Below are 21627 nucleotides of genomic sequence, written 5' to 3'. Positions count from 1 at the left end.
CAGCTGCTCCGAGTCATGGACCACACGCTGGGATGTTGATCGTATACGAGCGTAAGAGGCTGAGTCAGTCTTGCGCAGTGATGACCAGCTCGATATCTGTCCTCAAGCTGAAGCTCTAGGCGTCAGTGACTACTATCTAGTACGGGATACTACTGCTACACAGCGTGGTCACTGTATGCGTCTTTCTCCGTAAGATCATTGTGATTGATCTCATGTTCTTGTGGATTCGAGCACTACGGCTGCTCATTTATCGCTGCTCAGAAAATATTAGGTTTGACGGCTGTTTTAACTTATCGTCTGCAACGGAGACTAGGAATTTGACGCCGCTCAGTTGGACGCGTATGCTGCTGCTTCTCTGTCACGGCTGTCAGGTGACGCGTGTACGATACACGTAAGTAGTTGCTGTGGCTAGATGGAATCACCTCCTCCTCCTCCTCCTCCTCGAGCTCGTTGCACGCACCACGGTGCCTCAGCACAGTCGCTGCTCTTATCCTCGTCGCCATCGCATCGATCCTCAGTTCGGCGCACGTCTCATCGCGGTGTAGCCTTGTGAGTGCTACGCTCACGGCAGATCACTCAGGGATCTGAAGCATTTCCGGTACTCTAGATCTAGAACTAGGTGCACGGTCGACCTGCAATTATGGACGGTGCGTCGTATTATGATCACTGCTTTTATCAGGCCAGTGATTCTAGTGCCTACTACAACGATAGCACAACAAGGAAACGTACAAAGCAACGACACGTCGACGAATGGCACGGCCAACTTGAAGGGGTCCGAGCCCGCCCACCGACGCACCCTTCCCTTTCAACAGCCCGCATGCGGATATTATCCTGCGATCTTCCGATGGCATGAACTTCCGTGTCCGAAAGGCCATCCTTGCTGAAGCGTCTCCCTTCTTCGAGACCATGTTCAGCCTGCCCAACGGTGCAGAGCAGCCCGCGCACTCTGGCGGCTCGGAAGCTCCTGGCCTCCCAGTCGTCCCGATGTCAGAGAGCAGCACCGTAGTCGATGGCCTGCTGCTGTTCTGCTATCCGGCCGATCGACGACTGCAGGAGATGTCGGTGAATCCCGACGACCTATTGGGCCTCTTGCCAGCGGCGAGGAAATATACGATGGACCGGATGGTGGAGTACATCATCTTGATGTTACACTACCTCGCCGAGGTGGTACCGCTGCGCATCTACTGCGTCGCCATACATTTTCAGCTGGGCGAGGACCTTATCCGTGCCGCCGCCAGAGGTTTCCTCAACGAGCCTGTTGCATATCCATACACCAGAGTGGCCGAGCTAGACCTCATCAGCGGGTCCGCCCACGCGCGTCTCCTGGATTATCACAGCCGCTGCTCCCTCTCTGTCTCAAACAAAGTCCTCACCCGTTCCAGATATGCCATCACAGACCCAGCCTGGGACGATCGATGTTGGCATAAATGCGCGTCCGAACGCAACACCTGTAATGCTGAGTACTTCGACTCCAATGGCTTCCGATGGATCGCTTCCTGGTTCTCTGCTTTCATGCAACGCTGCCATACAATGGTGAGGCAGTATCCATCTAGGAAGGGATTCGAGTCTGGAGCTAGCATTGTTCAAGCTCTCGCCGATGCGAAGAAATGTGATTTCTGCGGACCGAAAGCATTGGCTGATGTGCAAACCTTTTTGTCGTTGCTGACAGACAGCATCAACGAGGCCATATCGAAGGTAAGTAGCTTCACTTACATGATTCTCTTTTTTTTGCAGTCATCCAGGCGCGAACCGCTGATACATGCTCATAGATTTCGCTGGAGATCGTCGCTTGGACGGGAACCGGCGAATGGCCTAGTTGGCGATACATACCACAATAATCGCCCGTGACTCGTCTTGAAATCCCTGTAGCGTCGTGAATACGTTGCGTTCATAGGACTACATTTTACTCGTTGACTGTGATTCCCTTCGACGAATGATGTGCTTCAACTGTTGTCGAGTACCTATGCATCGTTGTACACTACTTGAATTTTAGTATTATGGCACCATCGTATTCCAAAGCTTTGCAAGGCCACTCATTCGGAAAGTTGTAATCTACAAGACCCGACACATGTACACTCCCGTAAGACGTTTCATCGGTAGCCAGCTGCGAGCCTGAGTGCGACCTCGAATACTGGACTTCGAGTGACGAGTCGCGTAGAAAGCCGCCCTACACCAAACCCAGCGCTAGGGTTCCACTTTCCTTGAACGGAATACTTATCCGATCTGTCAAGTCTTCTTCAAAGCTTTATTGCATCTCACTTTGACCAGTCATGTCGACTGTGGCACAGGGCCAAACCGCTCCGTTCGCGGGTACTCTCGATGTGCTCTCTCGCATCCTACCCGCCAACCTACTCAAACCCCGCGTCGCCATCGTCTGCGGGTCGGGTCTGTCGACACTGGCGAGCAGTCTGCGTGATGTAGTCGAGGTGCCGTATTCCTCGCTGGAAGGGTTTGGAAAAAGCACAGGTGCGTGGCTTAGTTCAACCATGATGTCGAGAAAGGCTGACTTGATGTGTGCATCAGTCGAGGGTCACCGGAGTGCTCTGGCATTCGGTCTGATAGGGGAGGGTAAGGGCATCCCAGTGGTTGCGATGCTCGGGCGGGTGCGTAGTATCTTTCATAACACTTAAGTTGCCTAACTGATCCGAGCTCAGCCAGTTCCACCCATATGAAGGGCATTCACTCTCTACCGTCGTGTATCCCATTCGTGTCCTAGCACGACTAGGCGTTCGCGATATCATCAGTGAGTCCGCTGTACCCTCGAGTGCGACGGATCTAACGGTTGAGGATCGTCCGCAGTCACAAACGCGGCGGGTGCGCTCAACCCGAACCTAGATGTCGGCACCAGTAGGACCTTCGTCTTCTTTACATCCAACTTCGGCTCACGTTGCATCCAGTTGTGTCCATACAAGACCATCTCGCACTCCCCAACCTCACCGGCTTCAATCCCCTCCTCGGGCCCGCGCGCCCAAACTACCCGCGCTTCCTCCCGCTCTCCACCGCCTACTCGCGGCCGCTCCGGCGACTCGTCTTCCTCGCTGCGCACGCGCTTGGGCTCCCGCGCGACGCGTTGGCGGAAGGCACGTACGCGTGGGTGAGCGGCCCGACGTACGAGACGCCCGCGGAGGGCCGCTATATGCGCGCGGCGGGCGCGGACGTCATCGGTATGAGCACCGTACCCGAGGTGCTCGCTGCGCGCGAGGAGGGCGTGAACGTGTGTGTGCTGAGTTTGGTCACGAATAAGGTCGTCATCCCGGAATATGAGAGTGTCAGGGAGGCTGTCGAGGCAGAGGTGCGTTTTGAGTTGCTAGTGAGGCTGGGCTGTGGCTGATGCTGGGGAAGCTCGCGGGACGGACGGTAGAGCAGGCGCCGGAGGCGGAGTTATCCCATGAGGAGGTGCTGTCGGTGGGTCAACAGAAGGCGGGGGTGATGAAGGCTTTAGTAGCTAAGCTCATAGAGCTCATTGCGGCTGAGCAGTGATATAGATCGTCCTCTACTTTAGACTAACAACAGGTGCAAATCCAATCAACTACCCAATGAGACGGATGGGAGGGGACAGATGTGTTCTGCGGCCAAAGATGTCGCCGGAAGGGCAATGTTGGGTAAGTCCCCTCGACTTCTGCGGATAGTCATCGTTCACGGACATGCATTCACATGTCTCCCAGGTGACGCATATAAAAGGCATGTCCGCTGAGTTGAGGGCATGGCCGACTCATAGCCTCGCCAAACATGCCAATGCTGTGGCGATACGACCACCAGGATCTGAATGCATCACCTCTGGAGGTCCGCGACTTCCTTACAACAGTCCTTCTGGAAGTCTCAAGTAGGTTTGACTCCGTATACGTGGGCGCGTGGGCGACTTCTATGCCTCGTTGTGCATATCACGAGGCTCAGATCAAGGGTCTGCGGAACCTTAACTCGTTTGCATAATAGCCTCAAGCCCTACCGTGGCTACACCCCATCGCAGCGTGAGTGCGCTCCTGAAGGAAGAGTTCTGCGTGAACATCCAGGTGGGTTTACAGTCACAATCAACACATGTATATTGGGAGATCCACGATACTCATAGCACACTGACAGCGCATCATTCGTGTTCACAAGGGAGCTGCGAATAACGCATATAGCAGAGCATGAGCGACTCCGGCTTCCCTTTCAACAGTCCGCATGCGGACGTTATCCTCAAGTCTTCCGATGGTGTCAACTTCCGCGTCAGGAAAGCGATCCTGGCTGAAACGTCTTCTGTCTTCGATGGCATGTTCAGTCTGCCTACTGAACAGTCTGCGGAGGCAGATGGCGCTGGCACGCCGGCTCTGCAGGTCGTCGACATGACGGAGGACAGCGCGACGCTGGAGGGCTTCCTGCGGCTGTGTTACCCGGCCGATGTGTGCACGCGAGAGCCGACGTTCGAGGAGGTGTCGATGTGGTTAGTCGCGAGCAGGAAGTACCAGATGGACCGGATGGAGAGGCATGTCGTCCATACGCTCCGAGAATTCATCGCGACCTCGCCACTGCGCGTCTACTGTCTTGCCGTACGGTACCAGCTGGGCGAGGACCTTGTTCGCGCCGCCGCACGGGGCTTCCTTGACCAGCCCATCCAGGTCGCATACGGACACGTACCCGAGCTGGATGGCATGGATACCGCCGCCTACGCCCGTCTCCTCGACTATCATAACCGGTGCTCTGCCGCTGTCCAGCAGATATTGAGCGATCCAGCGACCGCGTTTCAAGGCGGGGTGTGGTCGAAACGGTGCTGGCTCCTGTGCCACAGCGAGCGCAACGACTTCCGCTTCCGCTCATCATCAACCCATGTGTTCTGCACATTGGGGACATTGTCCGACGGCGCACTGCACGCGACGCGCGCGAGCCTTTGGTTTTGCCAGTTCATGGATCGTTGCCGAGCTCTGGCGAAGGAACAGCCGTCCGGGAAGGAAGTCTCATCAGAGAGTACCATCGCCCGAGCCCTACTCGATGCGGGCAAATGCGACTATTGCAGGGATCAGGCCTGGGATGACATGCACGCCTTTGCGCAGATCCTGGCGCGTACGATCGACCTCGCCATAAAGATGGTACAGTGCAGCTACCTTACATATCTTCATGACAGTCCGGACTGAATGCATGTCCCAGGTTCGGTTGGAGATCGTCTAGTGAGATCGAGAGCATGAACGTCCCGTGAGGCTCGACTCGGAGTGTTATTTCTTGTCTTTGATCACTGTGATTGTAGTTTGTTCGAAGGAGGTGGACATGTACGTCGCTTACATCCACCACTGTTATCGTCTTGCTTTATGGTCCTCAGTGTTGCGCAGACGGAGCCTGCAAAGATTTTTGTCCCTTGTTACCGTTCAATCAGCGATGACTGGCTCCTGATATTTACTCTGTCCAGTCATTGCTCTTCATACGATCTCTTAGTAAACTGGCCTGTGTTATAGAATGTAGTAAATATTGTTCATGAAGGCTCGTTTGTTCCCTTTTGCAGGTCACGGGCATCTCAGATGACAAAGTGGTGATCTACGGTTTTGAGGGAGCTTGTGTACCGTACTATGCCTCGCTGGGCATACCACGCGGCACCATTGCGGTTTCTGCACCTCATCCTCATTTCTGACATGTCTTACCCACTCATTAAGCAGGGTATATTTTCTCGTGCCATGGTGTTCTCTGCACTCTCTGCCCTTGGTAATGGCTAAAAGCAACGATGCACTGTTGCAGGTAACTCGATGCACGGCTCTTACCGCAGCATCTCGCACCACTCATCCTGACCATGCACTATAGGTTTCGCTAGAGATTGCAAATACATAGGACGCACCGCTGCAGCAACGTCAGCGTTGGAATGATACGCCTCTCAAGAACCCACGATAAGGATGGCATATATACTGAAGCACTAATTAAGCCTCATATTGGCGAGTGTCAGCGCCAGCGGCGCGTCCTTGGACGCGTCGAACACAGCACATGCACCACGTGACCGTGTCGATACACTCCCTGTTCTTGAGTTCGTATACTTAATCTGACTGTTATTATTGGTATTATCGAGAAAGCTTCCACTTGAACATTGCATAACGTCTCAAGGCGAGTCAGGTCGATGCAACGGGCGTCATCATTCGGGCAGGTATGCGTACACATGCACGACGCATTACTTGAAACGGCATCTCGCTTTCCATTTTCGTCTGACGTTCGATCCTCTCCCGTCACATTCGCTCTTCCTCCTGCGTCGCTGCTCAAAACCGATGGCGTCACCGACGGTCAGCTCCACATCTGACCGTACTCTCCGTAAATATAAGACGGCTGTGCAGTGCTCTGGTCGGTGTCGGAAATGCCCCTCTTCCTCTCTGACCACCATATGCGCTCAGCAAGACTAGGCGCATGAGGGCGTGCCGACCCGTCTATAGGCGTCGATGAAGAGCAGCCAAGGTGTCAAAAATGAAGCTACGTAAGTGATCCATTGCAGCCATCGGTTTCACTTGTCTAGTCGACTTGGAATATGTTATGCGTGAACTGTATCTCGTGGCTTGACCCGGGGTTGATATGTCTGCCCGCACTCTCAAATGATTGAAGAATGCGGCGTGATCGGAGCCACGAGACAGACAAATTGCGGTCGAGCTGCATTTGCGCTTGTGGTCTTGAGTGCCGCACATTCGTGCATCCTCGCCAGAGTCGGACGGGAGCGACGAGGCCGAGCACGGATGGCACGCGTACGAGTATCTGCGTAATGGATCAACGCCACCTGACAGAGCGGCCCTCAGGATCAGTTCAGTGCGGTGTTCGAGAGGGCGATGGATCACATACACTGTGTCAACCTTCATCGGCACGTCCATTCAGGGCGGGTGTTGCCTCGACGGCGGACATACCGGCATACGATTGGGCGTTCGCCGGTCGAGACGGCCGTTAGTCTGTGGAGGACCTAGCGGCGGTGCGTACTGTTGTTTGAGAACGCTTGGTGTGTGTATGTGGCAGCTAGTCAGCTCGGGACTAGAGCACTCCGGCTAGTCCATAGCAGGAGGCCCATACGGATCACCTCCCGCAGATCCGACCGCTTCGTGTTCGTTTGGTGGCCTCGAGGCCTCGAGGCGTTGCCTGGTAGGGAATAGTCGGAGCGCAGCAGCAGCGCTAGCAGGATGAGAGAGGTATCTACAGATGGCAAGGTCTCGCCGGAGACAAACGCGGCGCGGGCGCACTTGTGTCACCATATACGAGTAGTGAGAAGCGCACCAGTGCAGCTGAGGAAGCCGTGATGAGCTGCGCGGCGTGTATCGTGCGGGCTGGTGAGGCCCCCTCTCGCATACCTGCTTTTTGGCCCCACAAGGTGACCCGGGGGCGACTTTCTCTGCGCACCGGCCTAGTAGCGATTTGTTAGTGCCCACTGGCGACTGCGCTAGCTGCGTCAGGTCTGGAGAAGCTGCTAGGCATTATTTGGCATGGCTGTAGGCTCCGGCGTGCTATGGAGTGGCTGACAATTACTGCGACAGGCGTTCAATCACTTGTGTGGTTCGCAGTCAAGGACGTACATTGGCAATCAGACATGCAATTATCGGCATCTTCAACTCAGTTCGGTATCCGGCAGGTGAGTACCCCTTGTAAGGTGATAAAGGAGAAAGCTCAGCAACGGCATGTGGATAGTACTGGCAGAGGGTGAGTGGACGGATTGTCAAATACATACTGCGCGCGGCGCGGGGACCCGCGTCCACAGGTGCGGCGCGACGCCGCGAGAATTCGAAGTGCGCGCGAGCGAGAAAGTCTGATGGGAGGTGGACCGTGATTGGCGGATGGTGTGGCGCCTTCATACGTGCACCAGGACCCGCCAGGCCGAATGCGAGACGCGTCTGGCGGAGTGGCGGCTGAGGAGCGTCCCGTAGCAGGCCGCGCAGTGGGACGGACAGCGTTAGAGGCAGAAGCGCGCGGCAGCGACGGGGAAGCGGCCAGATAAGGCAGGCGGTGCGCCATATATGGACTGGCATGTGGGCAGTTGTGCGGCTAGCGGGGCTGGCTATTTATGCGGGCGCCCCGGCTGCTCGCGCTCGGGTCGACGCCCTTCTTCCTCTTCCGACCGACGCGAGCAAGGCACGGCCTGCTCTCATCTCTATCAGGCTCCGAGTGCGAGAGTGGCCAGCGCGACACGGCGAGCCCACTTTCTCTGTCCAACTCAGTGTCCCACTTGCCGCCCCTCCCCCGCCGCCGACGTCATACCCCCAGGTCGCCTTGTCCCTGGCGCAAATTCCTGTGTGGCCTCCACCGCTCGTTGAGCTCAACGTCCACCGTCTCTGCGCTGGAGTCTGCGGATCTGTTGGTGAGTACACTCGTCTGGTCGAGGAGGTCTTGGCGTCGCGAACCAGGCTAGGGCGGCTGTGCTGGGGCGGACTCGAGTGTGCTCCACCGTGGTTCGTTCCCGACGGTTCCAAAAGCCTAAATGTCTATTTCGTGAGCATGCTCAGAGGATAGGCCTTGAGAACTGGACTCGCGACTCGTCTGCTGGCTGCGTTGGGCTCGTGGACGCTTCTTATGCCATGTCTGGTTCGGTCAGAACCGCTGGCGTAGCGGGTGGCACCCCTCCATACCTTCTCGCATCCTCTATGATTGCTGTAGCACTCCATATGCTGATGATTCCCGTGCTACAGTGAACCGACGCGCCTGGTACGCTGTTGAGCCGTCATAGGAGATTCGAGCGCGGCGTAAAGGCTGTCATCGTAAGTGGCGATTTTGACTTCTAATCATGCTTAGCGGGCACCTTTGTTCGCCTCATGCTCTTCGCAGTATGGAAAATGGCCGGCGCTCTCTCTACTTGTGAGGGACGGGGCGTGCCAGACAGCAGGGTGTCAAGTACGTTTTGACGTCATGATTGTCCCTTGCTTGCTTTGCGACTTGAGGCGCGCTCTAGAGCCGGCCTTATACATGCAGGGGCATCGTGCTCGCATTTGCTTTGCTCGTAGTCCTCGTCGGGACAAGACCGCGGACTATGTGGCGGCGGGAGGCAAACGTTTGGATTTTGACTAGTGGAGTCGGCCAGTTTGCCACGGACCACGTCTCGGGTTGGCCGGTGTCTCCTGTCTGTCACTCCACTCGTGTACTATATGTACTGTCTCCCTAGGCTCACATCCGCGGGAATTCTTTCTCGTCTGTTGACCCGCCGCTCTTTGTCTCAGCCACCTGACGCCTTCGCTCAGAGTCCTCCAGCTAACGTCTCGATCCAACACCCTCCCGGTTTCATCACCTCAGTGAGTGCTTCTTCCTTCCCAGAGTGTCCGGTGCAAGCAGGTGGTCGTGGTCTCTGCTGCGTGCAATTGGCAGGGGAACAGAGGTCAACATGTGAAGCGGCGAGTGACGCAGAGGCGAGCGGCTGGACGATCCTCCAGATATGGATACAGTCGACCGAGTGCGTCCCGCGGTTGTCAGTCGTGCTAGCTTCGCAGCGTCTAAATGTGGCTCTCCGGCGACGTCTCTGCCTCTGGCATGTGCACGAGGATCAGACGCTCCTGTTCGCGAAGGCACGCTGCGTACATTTATGCACGTCCGGAATGCCTGCAATAGAGATGATTTATCTCTGCTCCATGGCTTCTGCGGATCTTGGAACGCTGCACCTGTCCGAACTACTCCGCTGCTAGCTATCTCCTGGCTGTCGCTCGCATTGCTGATGCTCTTTGCAGACATAACTACCATCCTGGCCACTTTCCTCACCCCCAACCATGATTCTCACCCTCCTTCCGCCGACGTCTGCCCCGACGCTACACCATCCCCTCGTCCTCCCTGAGCCGCATCATGCGCGCGCACCACTGCCCGTCGGGTGGGCGGCCCAGCTCGCGGGACTGCAGCAAGACGGCCTTGACATGCCGCCGAGTATCCACGCACTGGACGGCTCGAGCGGGTGGTCTGCGATTGTGGAGGAGTGCGTATTCGAGCTGCTCGACAAGCAGGGCGTGCGTGTGGAGTGTATTCTCGTCGGGGGAGGCTCCGTCGTGTGGGATGTCTCTGGCGATGGGCGGGCGTGCGCGGGGATGCTGAGAGAGGCCTTGTCGGACCTCGCAGCTGCGAAGAAGGAAGTGGAGAAGGAGCGCGCGGCGGTCCTACCCCGCCCGTCTGCGCCGATACATCATACGTACCCAGGCGCTGGCAAGGTGGAATGGGCGCAGTCGTCGGACACACTCGCGCTGCCGCCGCCAGTCGCGAGCAAGGCCACGAAGCACAAGAAGCAACGCTCGCTGTTGTTCTTGTCGAGTATCGTTAGTGGTCTGCACAAGCTCGCTGCGTCCGCATCGCCATCACCAACGCGCTCAGCATTCCCGACATCCCCGTCACCCACCACCTCGGAGTTCGCGTACTCATCTAGTCCCACACAAGCGAGCTTTGGAGAGGGCGCTCGTTCCGGTGCAAGAAGTACAGCGTGGACAACCACGCTCGCATTCCTCCCGCCCGCGCGGAAGACTCCCCTGCCCTATAGCGTCGCCCGGCCACTCTCGGCCATCCTGCACGCGAAGGCGCGTGCGGGGCTTGTGGACGCGTGGCGCCGATATGTGCTTGACGAGCTGCGCATGCGGCTTGGGTTTGGGAGGAACGTGGAGGACGAGCTGGACGGCGCATTGTGCGCGTACGACTATCCGCGGTGGACAGCAGCCCGGATGTTGCGGCGGACGGAGGAGTGGATGGCGTGGCTCGTGCAGGAGGCGCGGGAGAACGGGGGCGCGTCGCCGGATATGGACCCGGTGAGCGCGTCGCGGCCGACGAGTGCAGCACTGTCGGTGACAATTCCCTCGCACAAGCCGGAGCGGACCGCGTCGGAGCTGTCGGGGAAGACCCTTGTGCCAGCGGAGGAGGAGGGCGCGGGACGAGAGGTGAGCGTGGAGGTGGGCGAGGTGATGTACGACGAGGAGGGCGATGGGGAGCGGGAGGTGGACGAGTGGGAGGAGAGCGTGAGCACCGAGGCGAGCAGCTGCACGGAGGACAGTGAGTCGGTGCACACGCCCGTGGATGGAGAGGAGGGCGCGCCGTTCCAGCTACCATTCCGCTCATCGTCTGCATCGCATTCGCGCGTGGCCTCGCTCGTGGACGCGCACCCGCAGGCAGCAGACGTCCCCAGAAGCCCGACGCCGCCGTCGAGCCAAGCGACGTATGCGGCGCTCAGCGCACAGAGAGTGCATCTGCTCAAGCTGCTGAGGAGTATGAACACTCATCGGGCCACGGCTGCGCAGGATGCGCGGAGTGCACGGGCAGTCCTTGAGGTGAAGAGCCGACGGCGGGCATGGAGCTCGCGTGCGTACCTTGGGCGAGCAGAGGGCCGGCTATGCGGGCTCGCGACGCCTGTACGGAGCTCGCCTCTCGCGCGGTGCGAACCGACGACTGCAGCATGGGGCGTACCTGCGGAGGGCGGTTTGGAGGTGTGTACGGGCGAGTGCGACCTGAAGGAGCTCTTCCCTGTGGAGGAGGTTGATGAGGACGAGGAGATGGAGGAGATGGAGAACCTGCAGGCTATCAGCCTCGCTGGCATCGGTGAGGGCGACGAGGACGCGTTGGAGGATCTCGAGAACGGCCTGCTTCCCCCGATGGCGGTGCCCAGCCCGTTTGGCGCGTCGACGCCGACGCGTGTGCGGACGCAGAGTATGTACGCCCCAAGCCATCCGAACGCGGGGTCTCCGTTTCCGCCAAGGGGCTCGTCGCTCGCGAAGCCAGCGGACTTGGATCTGCACGTCCATCCCCTCCCCAACCGTGCCCCGCAGAACTTGTCTCTCTCATTGCCACTGCCCCTCCCACCAACTCCGTCACCTTCACCTGCGGCATTGCCCGGCCGGCCTCTGACAGCTCGGACGGTGTCTGTCGCCAATCCAGTCAGCCGACCGCCACTCTCTGCGTCTGCGCTGTTATTCCAACCGCTGAAGCCCAAATTCGAGAGCCAGACGAAGTTCGCGCTCATGGATCATGGTGGGGACGCGGATGATGAAGACGGTCCGCCGTACGTCAAGGTCAGCGTGGAAATGGAGGTGGGCGTGAATGTCCGAGAGGGCTGGGTTGAGGGAGTCGGGGTACGGTGATCACCTGTGCCCTGGTGAACTGTCAAGATTGCTCTCACATTCCCCTCGCCTGAAGTGCCCTCACTGGCGAACCGCCTCTACTCTCGGTCTAACTCTCCGTTCGACCTCTCGCAAGCCGTCGCAAACTCTCGCAATGCAAACTCTCGCGCAACTCTCGCTTTGGTGGACTTTCATTTCTCGGTCTCAAACTGAACTCGGGTATCGCATTCTGGATCTTGGTCAACTAATATCTATTCTCATCGTCTAATCGTCGCATTCGCCGCGCTGTGTCAATAGTCTTTCTCCGTTTCACTGCTCGTGCATCCATTCTGCCATCCGTTCCGTATATGCATGCTCATCTAGTCATCATCCGTCCATTCCCCTGCATTCTCCCGTCTGTCCATGAACTTTGCACACCGAACCCTAATTACGATTTCACGTACATGCTCTACGATCCACGTTCATTCTCCACCCCGGCCTCGCGCGCTGACCCGGGGCACCGTACGAGTACTTCGGAATATTAGATACTGACTTACGGGTATCCGTAGTATTAGTTAGCTGCGCGCACCTGTCGATCCTTTCGTCGGCCCCGCCACCCTTGCTCCTGTCAACGCTCGTACTCATACTGTCTGCCTGACCGCTCGTTCGATGTACCGCCGAGGTCGGTGTAGGTAGAAGACAATTGAACCAAGTATTACCCTATCGTCATGCTGGTTCGATAGTTCAAACGTTCATGGCCGCCATCGTACGTCTATGTAGGTATGCATGTTCATTCCTTCAAGCTGAGCGCTGAGCACTAGGAGTGCTTGACGGGGCATACGTCGGGAACACATTCATTGGCCTACTCCATGCTCGCTGAGCTTGCCAACTAAGTTAGAAGCTTGAAAGGATACACGTGTCCATGACTTCCATGCCTCATTCAACTTGAAGTTGCACCCTCACGAGGCTTAGGTCCGGGGTCGGTACTCCTCGTGTGCAACAAGGCTCACTATTGTCGGTGAATACCAGCGAAGTCCTCAGACGGACGGGTGCTACCGTACCTACATGGCTGTCATATGCATGGACGTGTCGCGCCCCATACGACTCCGCGGTACGTACGGCGTTCCTACGATATCGTTCATCAAGACAGTCACTGTGAACAGCGGCATAAAATCATAGATCAGTGAATACATTCGACAGCACGAAAGCAAGGATGACGAGCAATGGAGTACAGCACAACAGAGCGACGCAGAACCGAGTCCGAGTCGTAATGGTAGTACACAACATAGAGCGAGATGTGTTTAGTATTGAGGAGAAGGATCAGATTGGGGCTGCAGACGAACGACGAACAAGGGCAAAGATGGGAGCAATAGCGGATAGAACGAACAGCAAAGTAGAGGCCATTCGGGGTGGGTCAAGCGTACATGCTTGACGATTGGCCGTGGCCGTCAGTCGGCGTGGCCTCGGGTGCGGTGTCTGCGGCTGTCAGTCCCTGGGACTGACGTGACAGTTGAGCAAAGTACAGTACAGATACTATCGCGGAGGTGCTCACCGCGCGCAGCTCATTCAACATTCGTTGGAGGTCTTCCGCCTTCCTCTCCGCCTCCTCCCTCCGCCTCCTTTCCTCTGCCGCCTTCCTCTCCACCACCTCCCTCCGCCTCCTTTCCTCTGCCGCCTGCCTCTCTGCCTCCTCGCGCAGTTCCACTTGCCTCCCTGCTTCCTGCACTCTGGTATTTGCTTGGTTACGGAGCTGCAGCAGGGTCGCTGTGTACTTGGACCTGAGCTTCTCAGCTCCTGCGTTCATCCTCGCACCTGACATGACGCGGAGGAAGTTCTGCCATTCGCCTTCCTTGTGTTTGGTATCGAGTATTCGCTCCAGCCTCGCGCCGTCATCACAGATAAGACGGATCACGACGCCTGCGAACCAGTAGCACTGGCCGCTAAGCAATTCGTAGAATGGCTTGCGCCGGCTCACTACCAAGCAGGCAGCAACAATGGCAGCAAAGCTGGGGGGAGGATCCAAGGCACTATGCGCAATCTGTTCCCCGTCCTTCGTCAACAGTTGCCTGTTCTCTGTAGCGCATAGGGTGACGATGTCGTGAGCAGGAACACCGAGGCTCGGAGATGCGGGTGCGGTGCCGCTGGAGGTGCTGGAGACGCTGGAGACGGTGGAGATGCTCCAGGAAGACGCGTTCGGCGTCCAGGAAGACCCGTTCGACTCCGGACGGTCGACGGTGCGTTCCGCCCGCAGGAAGCCAATGTCCCTGCCATGGTACGTGACGTTGAGCACGATGAACTCGTGGTTCGACAGAGATGTTGCCTTGTAGAGCCAAACATTGGTTATAACACAGTCGTAGAGTTTTGGATTGCCATTGAGATAGCAGTTCTCAAGGCTGGTCATATCAAAGAGCCTCTTCTGAGTCGGATCTAGCGGCTGGCTCACATTTGGCTGGAGTAGCTGGCTGAGCTGCATGGGCAGTTCTTCGGTGGGGGTAGCCATGAACGGCAGGCTGCAGTGGGCAAATAGCGAGCGAAGGAACGACTTGAGTCCCATCGCAGCGATGAGGGTAGATATGCGGCGGCCGTAGACGCGTATGGCCGTGTCGACGAAGAGCAGGATCTTCGCAGCCCGCAACCACTGAGCGAGCTGAAGCCACCAGGAAGACACGCTCTCCCAGGCAGTCGCGGTCACGTGCCCTCCACGCGTCCGAACACGCACACATTTCATACATCTCCTCTCCGCTCTCCCATCCGCCAATTTACCGAACGGCTGCAGTCCCCGTAGCAAGCAGAGCAACGAAGGATTTGATGTGTTGTGTTCAAACAACAGATCTTCGTTCCTGTTGCCAGTGCCATTATCCAAGTCCAACCATATCGAACTCCAACATTGGAGGCTAGCCACGTCGTTTCACCGCACCTCCCATGGGGATCATCCTTCAGGGAAGATCTGCGAGCCATACTCGAGCAATGCGGCACAACGAAGTCTGCAATCGACTTAACGATCAGCGCACGTCCAATCTAGTTGGTCGCACCCATGCAAGGATCGAAGTCGCCAACATCCCATGTACATATCCAGCGTACATCTGCTAAGTTACGTTTTGGGGTCAAGGGCATTGCATGGTACAGACAAACCCTTACTCGGATTCAGCGTGCCCGCACCACCCGCATTTCGCCTGCACAATCCGCTACGGGAGCGCATAGGTATTCGACAATCCGCCTCTGACTGTCACGGCACGCGTGATGCAAAAGAACACAGCTCAATATTTCGTTGTAGCGTCGTTGCCTTGTTGGTCGTTGCAGGGGCAATGTTGAGAGGACCTCGAGCCTGACTCAGCCCGGCCGGAGTGAATGTGAGGGTGGATAATGTGGGTTCGCCTCAGATGTAAGGCGAGCCGGTTCGGATCGGCTCTACAGTAACCACCGGCGACGTGGAGGCCGAAAGTGGCTGCTCGCGCACTGGTGACTGCGGCGAGTGTGCCCTCGACCCGGCGACGGATCCCTCATGCTTCGTCTCTCTTTTTTCTACCCTCTACCACATTCCGTTGAATATATACTGTACCTCGAGGCAACACTCGTAGCTCGCCAACTCTCGCTCGCATTAGTCAGGGTGTTGCTACCCACGTCGGTACCGTGACCACGACAACGCCGGCCAAACGCTTACGCAGGTGGCAGCTCGTGCTACGAGACAACGACCTGCCCAGCCTCGTCGACCTCCGAGTGGCCTGCGCGGTCTGCACCGGTCCTCGACGGGTCCAAGCCTCTTGCAGCATCATCCAGCGCTTCCGTCTCCATCAACTTGAGCGGCCCCGGTCTGCGCGGCATGTCTCTCCTTCCCTCGACATATGAACACCACCTATCGCCATGCTGCATGAACCAATGAAGTCCTCACCCACCACTACCACCCCGAGCGCGGCCTCGACTTCCTCAGAGTCGACCTCCGACTTCCAGCAGCACGCCCTCGGCCACGGCCTCCTGAACCAATTCGGGCAGTTCATCCCGAAACACGCGCTATTCCAAGTGAATGTCGAGATAGACCAGTTGTCGAACGTCCCCCTCATCAACGGGCAGTTCGCGGTACGCTGGAAATTCAAGAATGCACAAACTCGCTCCGGACTGATCTCGAGGATGCGCGGGAACCCGTCGTGGTCTTCGAAGGGGAGGAACAGCGCCAAGGGCAAGGGGCGCGCGTCAGAGCTCGGCCTCGCCATCGAGGTGACCCCGGCGGATGAGGATGATGAGGAGGGAAACGAGAGCAGCCCCCAGGACGAGGGCACTGAGGACGAAATGTATCGTCATGCGAGCGGGTCGTCGCTCGATCTCCTCACGCCGTATACCCCTGACACGGCAATGCCACCCACCACCCCAGCGACAGCAACACCAGCAGATATGCGAAAGACGGCATCTGCAGCATCCGTCACTTCGACGACAACGACGGCAGTGGCTCGCGGGATTACCCCTTTCCAGCCGCTGCAGAATTACAACGTAAAGTGGGGCCACCAGGTGAACGTGGCCGTGCAGATGGACGTGCACCGGGAGACGGGAGACTTGTTGCCGAACGAAGTGAAGTTGGTGGTGATGCAGGTGCGTAGCCTCGTGTTACGTCGCCGCGAGGAGTGCTGAAGATCGCCTCTAGCGAGTGGTCCCGGGAGATCCGGACGCGCCGAAGCAACCCCGGCTGGGTGCTGTCTACCTCAACCTCGCAGAATACGCTGATGCGGGGCCCGTCACTCGACGCTACCTCCTCCGCGAGAGCAAGACAAACGCCACGCTCAAGGTAGCTATCCGATCGTTCTCCTTGATTTGATTTGATTTACTGACGCATATAATCAGCTCACAATCACACTCGAGCATATTGGAGGTACGAAGAACTACCGCCCTCCCCCGCTGCGCAAGGGCGAGATCCTCGCATCCGTGACAGGCTTGCTTGCCAACAACGACCTCATGCGCACAAGCATCGCGCGGCAGCTCGACGACTTCACGCATGCGACCCACCCCGGGCTGCAAACGTTCATGCAGGCGGACGGGCGTGCCGATGGAGACGGGCTCGCGTCTGCGTCGGGCCTGCGTGCGACGGAAGACCTTATCGAGACGCTGTTCAACCCCCTCCCGAGTGCATCACCCGCGCCCTCGCCCTTCACGTACTTCGCGCCAGCCGCGGCGCGGCAGCACAGTGTCGGCAGCATCGGCTCGGTCGACTCCCAGAGCGACTCGTACTCCGTCGCGCGGAGCTCGACTCGGAGCGGGAGCAGCGACGGGATGCATGTCGACGTGAGTGTGGAGAAGCTCGCGGCGGACAGTACTGTAGACTTGCACCCGCTCGAGTCGCCCCGCGATGCGAAGGGTGCGTGGTGGAAGGTCCGCACTCGCCCGGGGACGCCCCTTGGCAGGCACTTCAAACTCCCGTCGCCCTTGCCGCAGCGACACACGGAGTCGATCCACGCTTGAGTTGGATCTGCATCTATGTCATATATGTCATAATCACTTCCTTGCATGTGGTGCGCGCTCGTTTCTCTGGTTTCTTCTCACTTTTGGCCTGTGCGGGCTCGCTATGGTTATTGCGTTCGTTGACCTTCTCATCTTTTTTACGTTCTGTCGGACTGGATTTAGACTATATTGTAGTCTGCTAGGTTTTGCTTAGTTCTTATGTATCACCATAATACCTTTTCTTGGTTTGGGCCGTGCTGGTGTCACAGCTCCGCACTTTGGACGTCCGGAGAGCCACACCGGTAAGCCGTACGCGCGTCTTGTCTTTCCAAACGGGTTGGCGACTAAATTACTGATACAGGTGAAAGGATGCTCGGGCCCACGCGGTAGTCGGTGTACGCTGGTAAGGTACTACAACCCCTCGGGGGGACGTGGTCGACGAGGCTTTGCCTGCGCACTGGTCTGCTGGGCATAATACCAGGAGTCCGCGTCATCTACAGGGGGTCTTCACTGTAGCTGTTCGCCCAGCACACGGTGCTTTCGCCGACTTTGCCTTAACCGACGCTCGTGCTCCGACAAGGACGCTGCGTGGCAGCGGGATGCCTTTGTCGACGCTGTCCCTCTCATCTTCGAGCGGATGCAAAGGCTGGTCTTCCACGCGTCGCTGCACTTCTGCTTAACGCTGCCCCTCTTCCGATCTTTGACAACATTGGAACAGTTTCGGTCCACGTTGTGCTGCTTGAGCGAGCTGTGGTGGATGATCCGTGTGTTCCCGCACCTCAATTGCCTCAAGCTCGTCGAGATGGACACCTGCCCGCTCCGACTGTCCATGCGACGCGAATACGCTTGGAACAGCTAGCTTTGTGCCAGAGCTTATCACCATTTGCCTAACGCGGTGCGGAACTGTCACTTAGTGTTGTGTCACTTGTTTTGCGGCAAAGCTCAGAGATGGTCTTGAAGTTTGAAGGAATCGCACATCCGAGTCGCCATCGTTCTACCGCGCTTTGTGCGACTTCCTTCGAGCTTCAAGACACTCGTTTTCAGCATGCGGGCTAGGGATGCCCACAGTCCCGACTCCAGGCATCATGTACATCATGATTTCGGCCTTCAGCGCTACAGCAGCGAGGCGAAACACTTACTTGTTAAGTTACAGTCAAGCATACCACATCTTCAAGCACTGCCCTGCGATGACGTGACAGTTCTGTCCCGCGATTGTCACTCTCCATGACTTGCCTTTCACACGGCGTGGTTGCGGTCGACGGCAATCGAAGCTGCAATGTACTAGCCTTTCCTCAAGCCTTCAGCTTCATCCCGGCGGCATGTCGCTCAAGGCCAATTCTATATTCACAGACCCGGAGATCCCTAGTGCGTATTACTTCTGCATCCTCACTTCGTGATATCAGGATTGACAGCATTGCGTACAGGAGCCCCTCCTCCTGATCTCACCGATACTACCTCATTCGAGGAGGTTCTACATTTCATATACGGTATCCCAGACTACGCCAAGAAGTCTCGCCGGCGGGAAAGCGTTGAGGCGGGTTGGCCAACAAGAAGACATACCCACCCGAGTCTCTCGCGCTCCCTTTCCGGGCGCATCCCGTTCGAAGTGGTTGAGTTGATCATGGACATAATGTCCCAGGGGAGCCTCGCCTACTGCGCAATGGTCTGCCGGGCGTGGCACCAGGCAAGCATGCGTGTCCTCTACAGAGATATCGCCATCTCTAGTCGTCCGGCGTTCGACTCCCTGGTGGCCTTCGCCTACAAGGACGCTCGTGCTCCCGAATGCTTCGCACAGACCGTCGCATTGCGGGTCGATGGGCAGCGGGACGTCTTCGCGCATGCCATTCCTCTCATCTTCGCGCCGCTCATGCCCCACCTGCGCAGGCTGGTGTTCTACACGTCGCTACACCCACTCATGCACCCGAGCTTCTTCAACACACTGTCTCTCTTCAGCGCTGTGACCACTTTGGAACTGTTCCGGTTCAGGCTCCGCTGCTTCAGCGAGCTGCGGCAGATCATCTGCGCATTCCCGCAGCTCAAGTGCTTCAAAGTCGGCGTCGGCGTATTCGAGACGAACCTGCCGCTCGCGCCTGTTGTACACCCAACGCGGATACGCTTGGAGCAGCTCGTCTTAGGCTGGGGCCTGACGCCTGCAGTTATCATCCCGCTCGTGCGGTGGCTCGCCGGGTCTTGCGCCTGCGCCACTCTCAGCCATCTCGCCATCTGGCGGAGCCCCTTCAACATGTCGCTGCAAGTCAATGTGCTTCTCGAGGCTGCCGGAAAAGCGCTGTTATCTTTACATGAGATGGATCTCCACTCCGATGGTCAGTATCCGTGTGATCTTGGCGATTGATTCAGGACTGACAGCGCTCCACCAGACGACCTAGGCCTCGAGTTTCTGTGGCCCTCGGTTCACCAAACTCCTCACACAGGTCCGTCCTCACGGAGTGAGATTGCGCTGCTTGCAGATAGCATCGACACGCATTGCACGTTTGCACACAGCCCAAACCTGCATACCATACGATTCGAATTGCGCCCCTGTGCTCTGGACGACGAGCCACGCGAGAAGTGGCATCTCGTACTAGAGGAGCTGGAATCCGTACTCAGGACAGTACGCAGCCCCGACCTGCGGTGTATCAAGATCCACCAGACGACACGACTGACCGGGAGGTTCTCCCGGCTCAGTACGCGACCACATCTCTTCTACGCAGACTTGGAACCGCGCACATTGACCCCGCTCCATCGAGCGATGACACAACCTGTGTTCGGAAACTTAACGTCGGTCGAATTCTCTGTCGACGTGGACTACAGTGCATGGGAGTTCCTCAACTCGGAGGGAACTGTGGCCATGGCTGCACAGAAGCTCTCCGATGGAATATCGCGACTGTTGGCTCCGTGGAACGTTCGTGGGCTGGTCACTGTAGTCCAGAAGAGGAATCCAATATATTACACTACTCACCGACAATACCTCTCTATGAGACACCTCCTCATCCTTCCTCTTAGGCACTCCGGCCTCCCATAGCCCGAGGTGAGTCGGTGATTAAGCATTTATGGACCTTCATTCGGGCGCTTATGTTCACAACATTCGCGGACCGCACTCAGGGCAATGGCTCCCCTCAGGCTCTGCAAGCTCCTCGTAATAATACCTGCCGGACCCTGTATCTGTGCTCTCAGTGAGCGCGCCTCGTGGATTACAGAGGCGGATCGTGGAGTATGAGCTTGCCGAGCGGATTATGCAGGCAGCAGGTGGTGAAATACGGGTGGTGCGGGCACGCTGAGTCCGAGTAAGGGTTTAAACGTTTATCTGTACCACTGCATACTATAGTAACTGGTTTGCTCCAAGCTGTACAAGCAAACTCTGAATACCAATCGATGGCAATAAAACTTCAACACCGCTGATTGCACATGGGCCCCGGAGTGGGTAACCACCCTCAGTCACCGATTTCCAACGAAACCTGCATCACGGATATGAGTTGGTTTGGGACTTAGCATAGGCAACAACTTGCCTTTGCTATTGCATTGTCGATCGCGGTCATCAACGAGGGCACGAATGCCTGCAAGTCCCTCCGCGCCCGAATTTCGCAATGAGCGCACTTCCAGGCACTCTCCACAGCGTCCAGAGTGGTATCCTGAGACGTGATCTCTTTGCCGGATGGCCTATCCTTCACCAGACTCTCGCAGCGCTTCAAGAAAGTATGGAACCAATCAACGATAACGATAGCAGAGCTGTCCTCCACAGTCCTGTGTGTTCCAGAAGGGCAGAATGACTCGCCATTCTTGGACATACAAGTGAACCAACACCTTTCCTTGCTGCGTGGGTTATCCGCGTAGACGTGTCGGATAATGGTGGACTCGGCAACAATAGAGCAGCGGCGATGGTAGTCCAAGAGGCGGACGTAGGCAGAAGCACTGATTTGGTTGAGTTCGGTGATGGAGTTGTAAGTGTGCGCCGCGTGGATGGACTCGTCAAGGAAGCCTCTTGCAGCAGTACGGGTCAAGTCTTCGTCAAGCTTGTAACGTAGCCTTCAACTTGGGTGGGGAAGGTTTCGGAAAGGTAACATCGGCAGCTCATCGCGCGCAGGACCTCGCGAGCATCCGGAAGGCTAGCCTCCAAATATGCATACTTGCAGGAAACATCGTAACCCGCAAACGCGAGCCATGCATCGTGTGCCGGGCGGATAGGTAAAGTGGTTAAGGAAGGTCTGAGCAAGGTCCCAGTGTTTGAACTCGGAACGGACGTTTG

General features: G+C 57.2%; 8 protein-coding genes across 8 annotated transcripts; 7 read left to right on the top strand and 1 right to left on the bottom strand.

Annotated features, from left to right (window-relative positions):
* The first annotated feature begins 510 nt into the window (after positions 1-510).
* On the top strand, positions 511-2018 carry C8Q71DRAFT_766057 (uncharacterized protein). The gene is made up of 2 exons (XM_047924174.1): positions 511-1695; positions 1770-2018. Exons 1-2 carry the CDS (start codon positions 850-852, stop codon positions 1836-1838), a joined length of 915 nt encoding a protein of 304 aa, XP_047777217.1. The 5' UTR covers positions 511-849; the 3' UTR covers positions 1839-2018.
* A 252-nt stretch (positions 2019-2270) lies between these two features.
* Positions 2271-3480, top strand: C8Q71DRAFT_710564 (uncharacterized protein; the record flags this gene model as incomplete). The annotated part of the gene is made up of 6 exons (XM_047920749.1): positions 2271-2466; positions 2524-2603; positions 2659-2743; positions 2800-2847; positions 2898-3292; positions 3343-3480. 6 exons carry the CDS (start codon positions 2271-2273, stop codon positions 3478-3480), a joined length of 942 nt encoding a protein of 313 aa, XP_047777216.1.
* A 322-nt stretch (positions 3481-3802) lies between these two features.
* Positions 3803-5236, top strand: C8Q71DRAFT_121464 (uncharacterized protein). The gene is made up of 2 exons (XM_047916394.1): positions 3803-4010; positions 4078-5236. The coding sequence occupies exon 2, from the start codon at positions 4128-4130 to the stop codon at positions 5106-5108; it is 981 nt and encodes a 326-aa protein (XP_047777215.1). The 5' UTR covers positions 3803-4010; positions 4078-4127; the 3' UTR covers positions 5109-5236.
* A 2697-nt stretch (positions 5237-7933) lies between these two features.
* C8Q71DRAFT_766048 (uncharacterized protein) lies at positions 7934-8733 on the top strand. The gene has a single exon (XM_047924173.1). It carries the CDS (start codon positions 7942-7944, stop codon positions 8422-8424), a length of 483 nt encoding a protein of 160 aa, XP_047777214.1. The 5' UTR covers positions 7934-7941; the 3' UTR covers positions 8425-8733.
* A 932-nt stretch (positions 8734-9665) lies between these two features.
* C8Q71DRAFT_710593 (uncharacterized protein) lies at positions 9666-12002 on the top strand (the record flags this gene model as incomplete). Its single annotated transcript, XM_047920750.1, has 3 exons — positions 9666-10814; positions 10881-11463; positions 11644-12002. The coding sequence occupies 3 exons, from the start codon at positions 9666-9668 to the stop codon at positions 12000-12002; spliced, it is 2091 nt and encodes a 696-aa protein (XP_047777213.1).
* Positions 12003-13108: 1106 nt separating this feature from the next.
* Positions 13109-14596, bottom strand: C8Q71DRAFT_908602 (uncharacterized protein). Its single transcript, XM_047929000.1, has 2 exons — positions 13513-14596; positions 13109-13458 (listed from the first exon to the last, which is right to left on the bottom strand). The coding sequence occupies exons 1-2, from the start codon at positions 14512-14514 to the stop codon at positions 13375-13377; spliced, it is 1086 nt and encodes a 361-aa protein (XP_047777212.1). The 5' UTR covers positions 14515-14596; the 3' UTR covers positions 13109-13374.
* A 1240-nt stretch (positions 14597-15836) lies between these two features.
* On the top strand, positions 15837-17405 carry C8Q71DRAFT_710943 (N-terminal C2 in EEIG1 and EHBP1 proteins-domain-containing protein; the record flags this gene model as incomplete). Its single annotated transcript, XM_047920777.1, has 3 exons — positions 15837-16541; positions 16594-16734; positions 16791-17405. The coding sequence occupies 3 exons, from the start codon at positions 15837-15839 to the stop codon at positions 17403-17405; spliced, it is 1461 nt and encodes a 486-aa protein (XP_047777211.1).
* A 1054-nt stretch (positions 17406-18459) lies between these two features.
* On the top strand, positions 18460-20481 carry C8Q71DRAFT_121352 (uncharacterized protein). Its single transcript, XM_047916393.1, has 3 exons — positions 18460-18749; positions 18809-19708; positions 19763-20481. The coding sequence occupies exons 1-3, from the start codon at positions 18704-18706 to the stop codon at positions 20404-20406; spliced, it is 1590 nt and encodes a 529-aa protein (XP_047777210.1). The 5' UTR covers positions 18460-18703; the 3' UTR covers positions 20407-20481.
* The last annotated feature ends 1146 nt before the right edge of the window (positions 20482-21627 follow it).

The sequence above is a fragment of the Rhodofomes roseus genome, assembly GCF_022264815.1.
Source record: "Rhodofomes roseus strain CIRM-BRFM 1785 chromosome Unknown C8Q71scaffold_14, whole genome shotgun sequence".
Taxonomy (NCBI): Eukaryota; Fungi; Basidiomycota; class Agaricomycetes; order Polyporales; family Fomitopsidaceae; genus Rhodofomes; species Rhodofomes roseus.
The sequence above is the reverse complement of the archived record's forward strand: the minus strand, read 5'-3'. Positions and strand labels throughout refer to the sequence as shown.

Coding starts and splice junctions, on each gene's coding strand:
- C8Q71DRAFT_766057 (XM_047924174.1), top strand. CDS start 850: ATGAACTTCCGTGTCCGAAAGGCCATCCTTGCTGAAGCGTCTCCCTTC. Junction 1,696..1,769: donor TCAACGAGGCCATATCGAAG/GTAAGTAGCTTC, acceptor ACATGCTCATAG/ATTTCGCTGGAGATCGTCGC.
- C8Q71DRAFT_121464 (XM_047916394.1), top strand. CDS start 4,128: ATGAGCGACTCCGGCTTCCCTTTCAACAGTCCGCATGCGGACGTTATC.
- C8Q71DRAFT_766048 (XM_047924173.1), top strand. CDS start 7,942: ATGTGGGCAGTTGTGCGGCTAGCGGGGCTGGCTATTTATGCGGGCGCC.
- C8Q71DRAFT_908602 (XM_047929000.1), bottom strand. CDS start 14,514: ATGGGACTCAAGTCGTTCCTTCGCTCGCTATTTGCCCACTGCAGCCTG. Junction 13,459..13,512: donor TGTTGAATGAGCTGCGCGCG/GTGAGCACCTCC, acceptor CTGTCACGTCAG/TCCCAGGGACTGACAGCCGC.
- C8Q71DRAFT_121352 (XM_047916393.1), top strand. CDS start 18,704: ATGTCGCTCAAGGCCAATTCTATATTCACAGACCCGGAGATCCCTA. Junction 18,750..18,808: donor CACAGACCCGGAGATCCCTA/GTGCGTATTACT, acceptor CATTGCGTACAG/GAGCCCCTCCTCCTGATCTC. Junction 19,709..19,762: donor GATGGATCTCCACTCCGATG/GTCAGTATCCGT, acceptor GCGCTCCACCAG/ACGACCTAGGCCTCGAGTTT.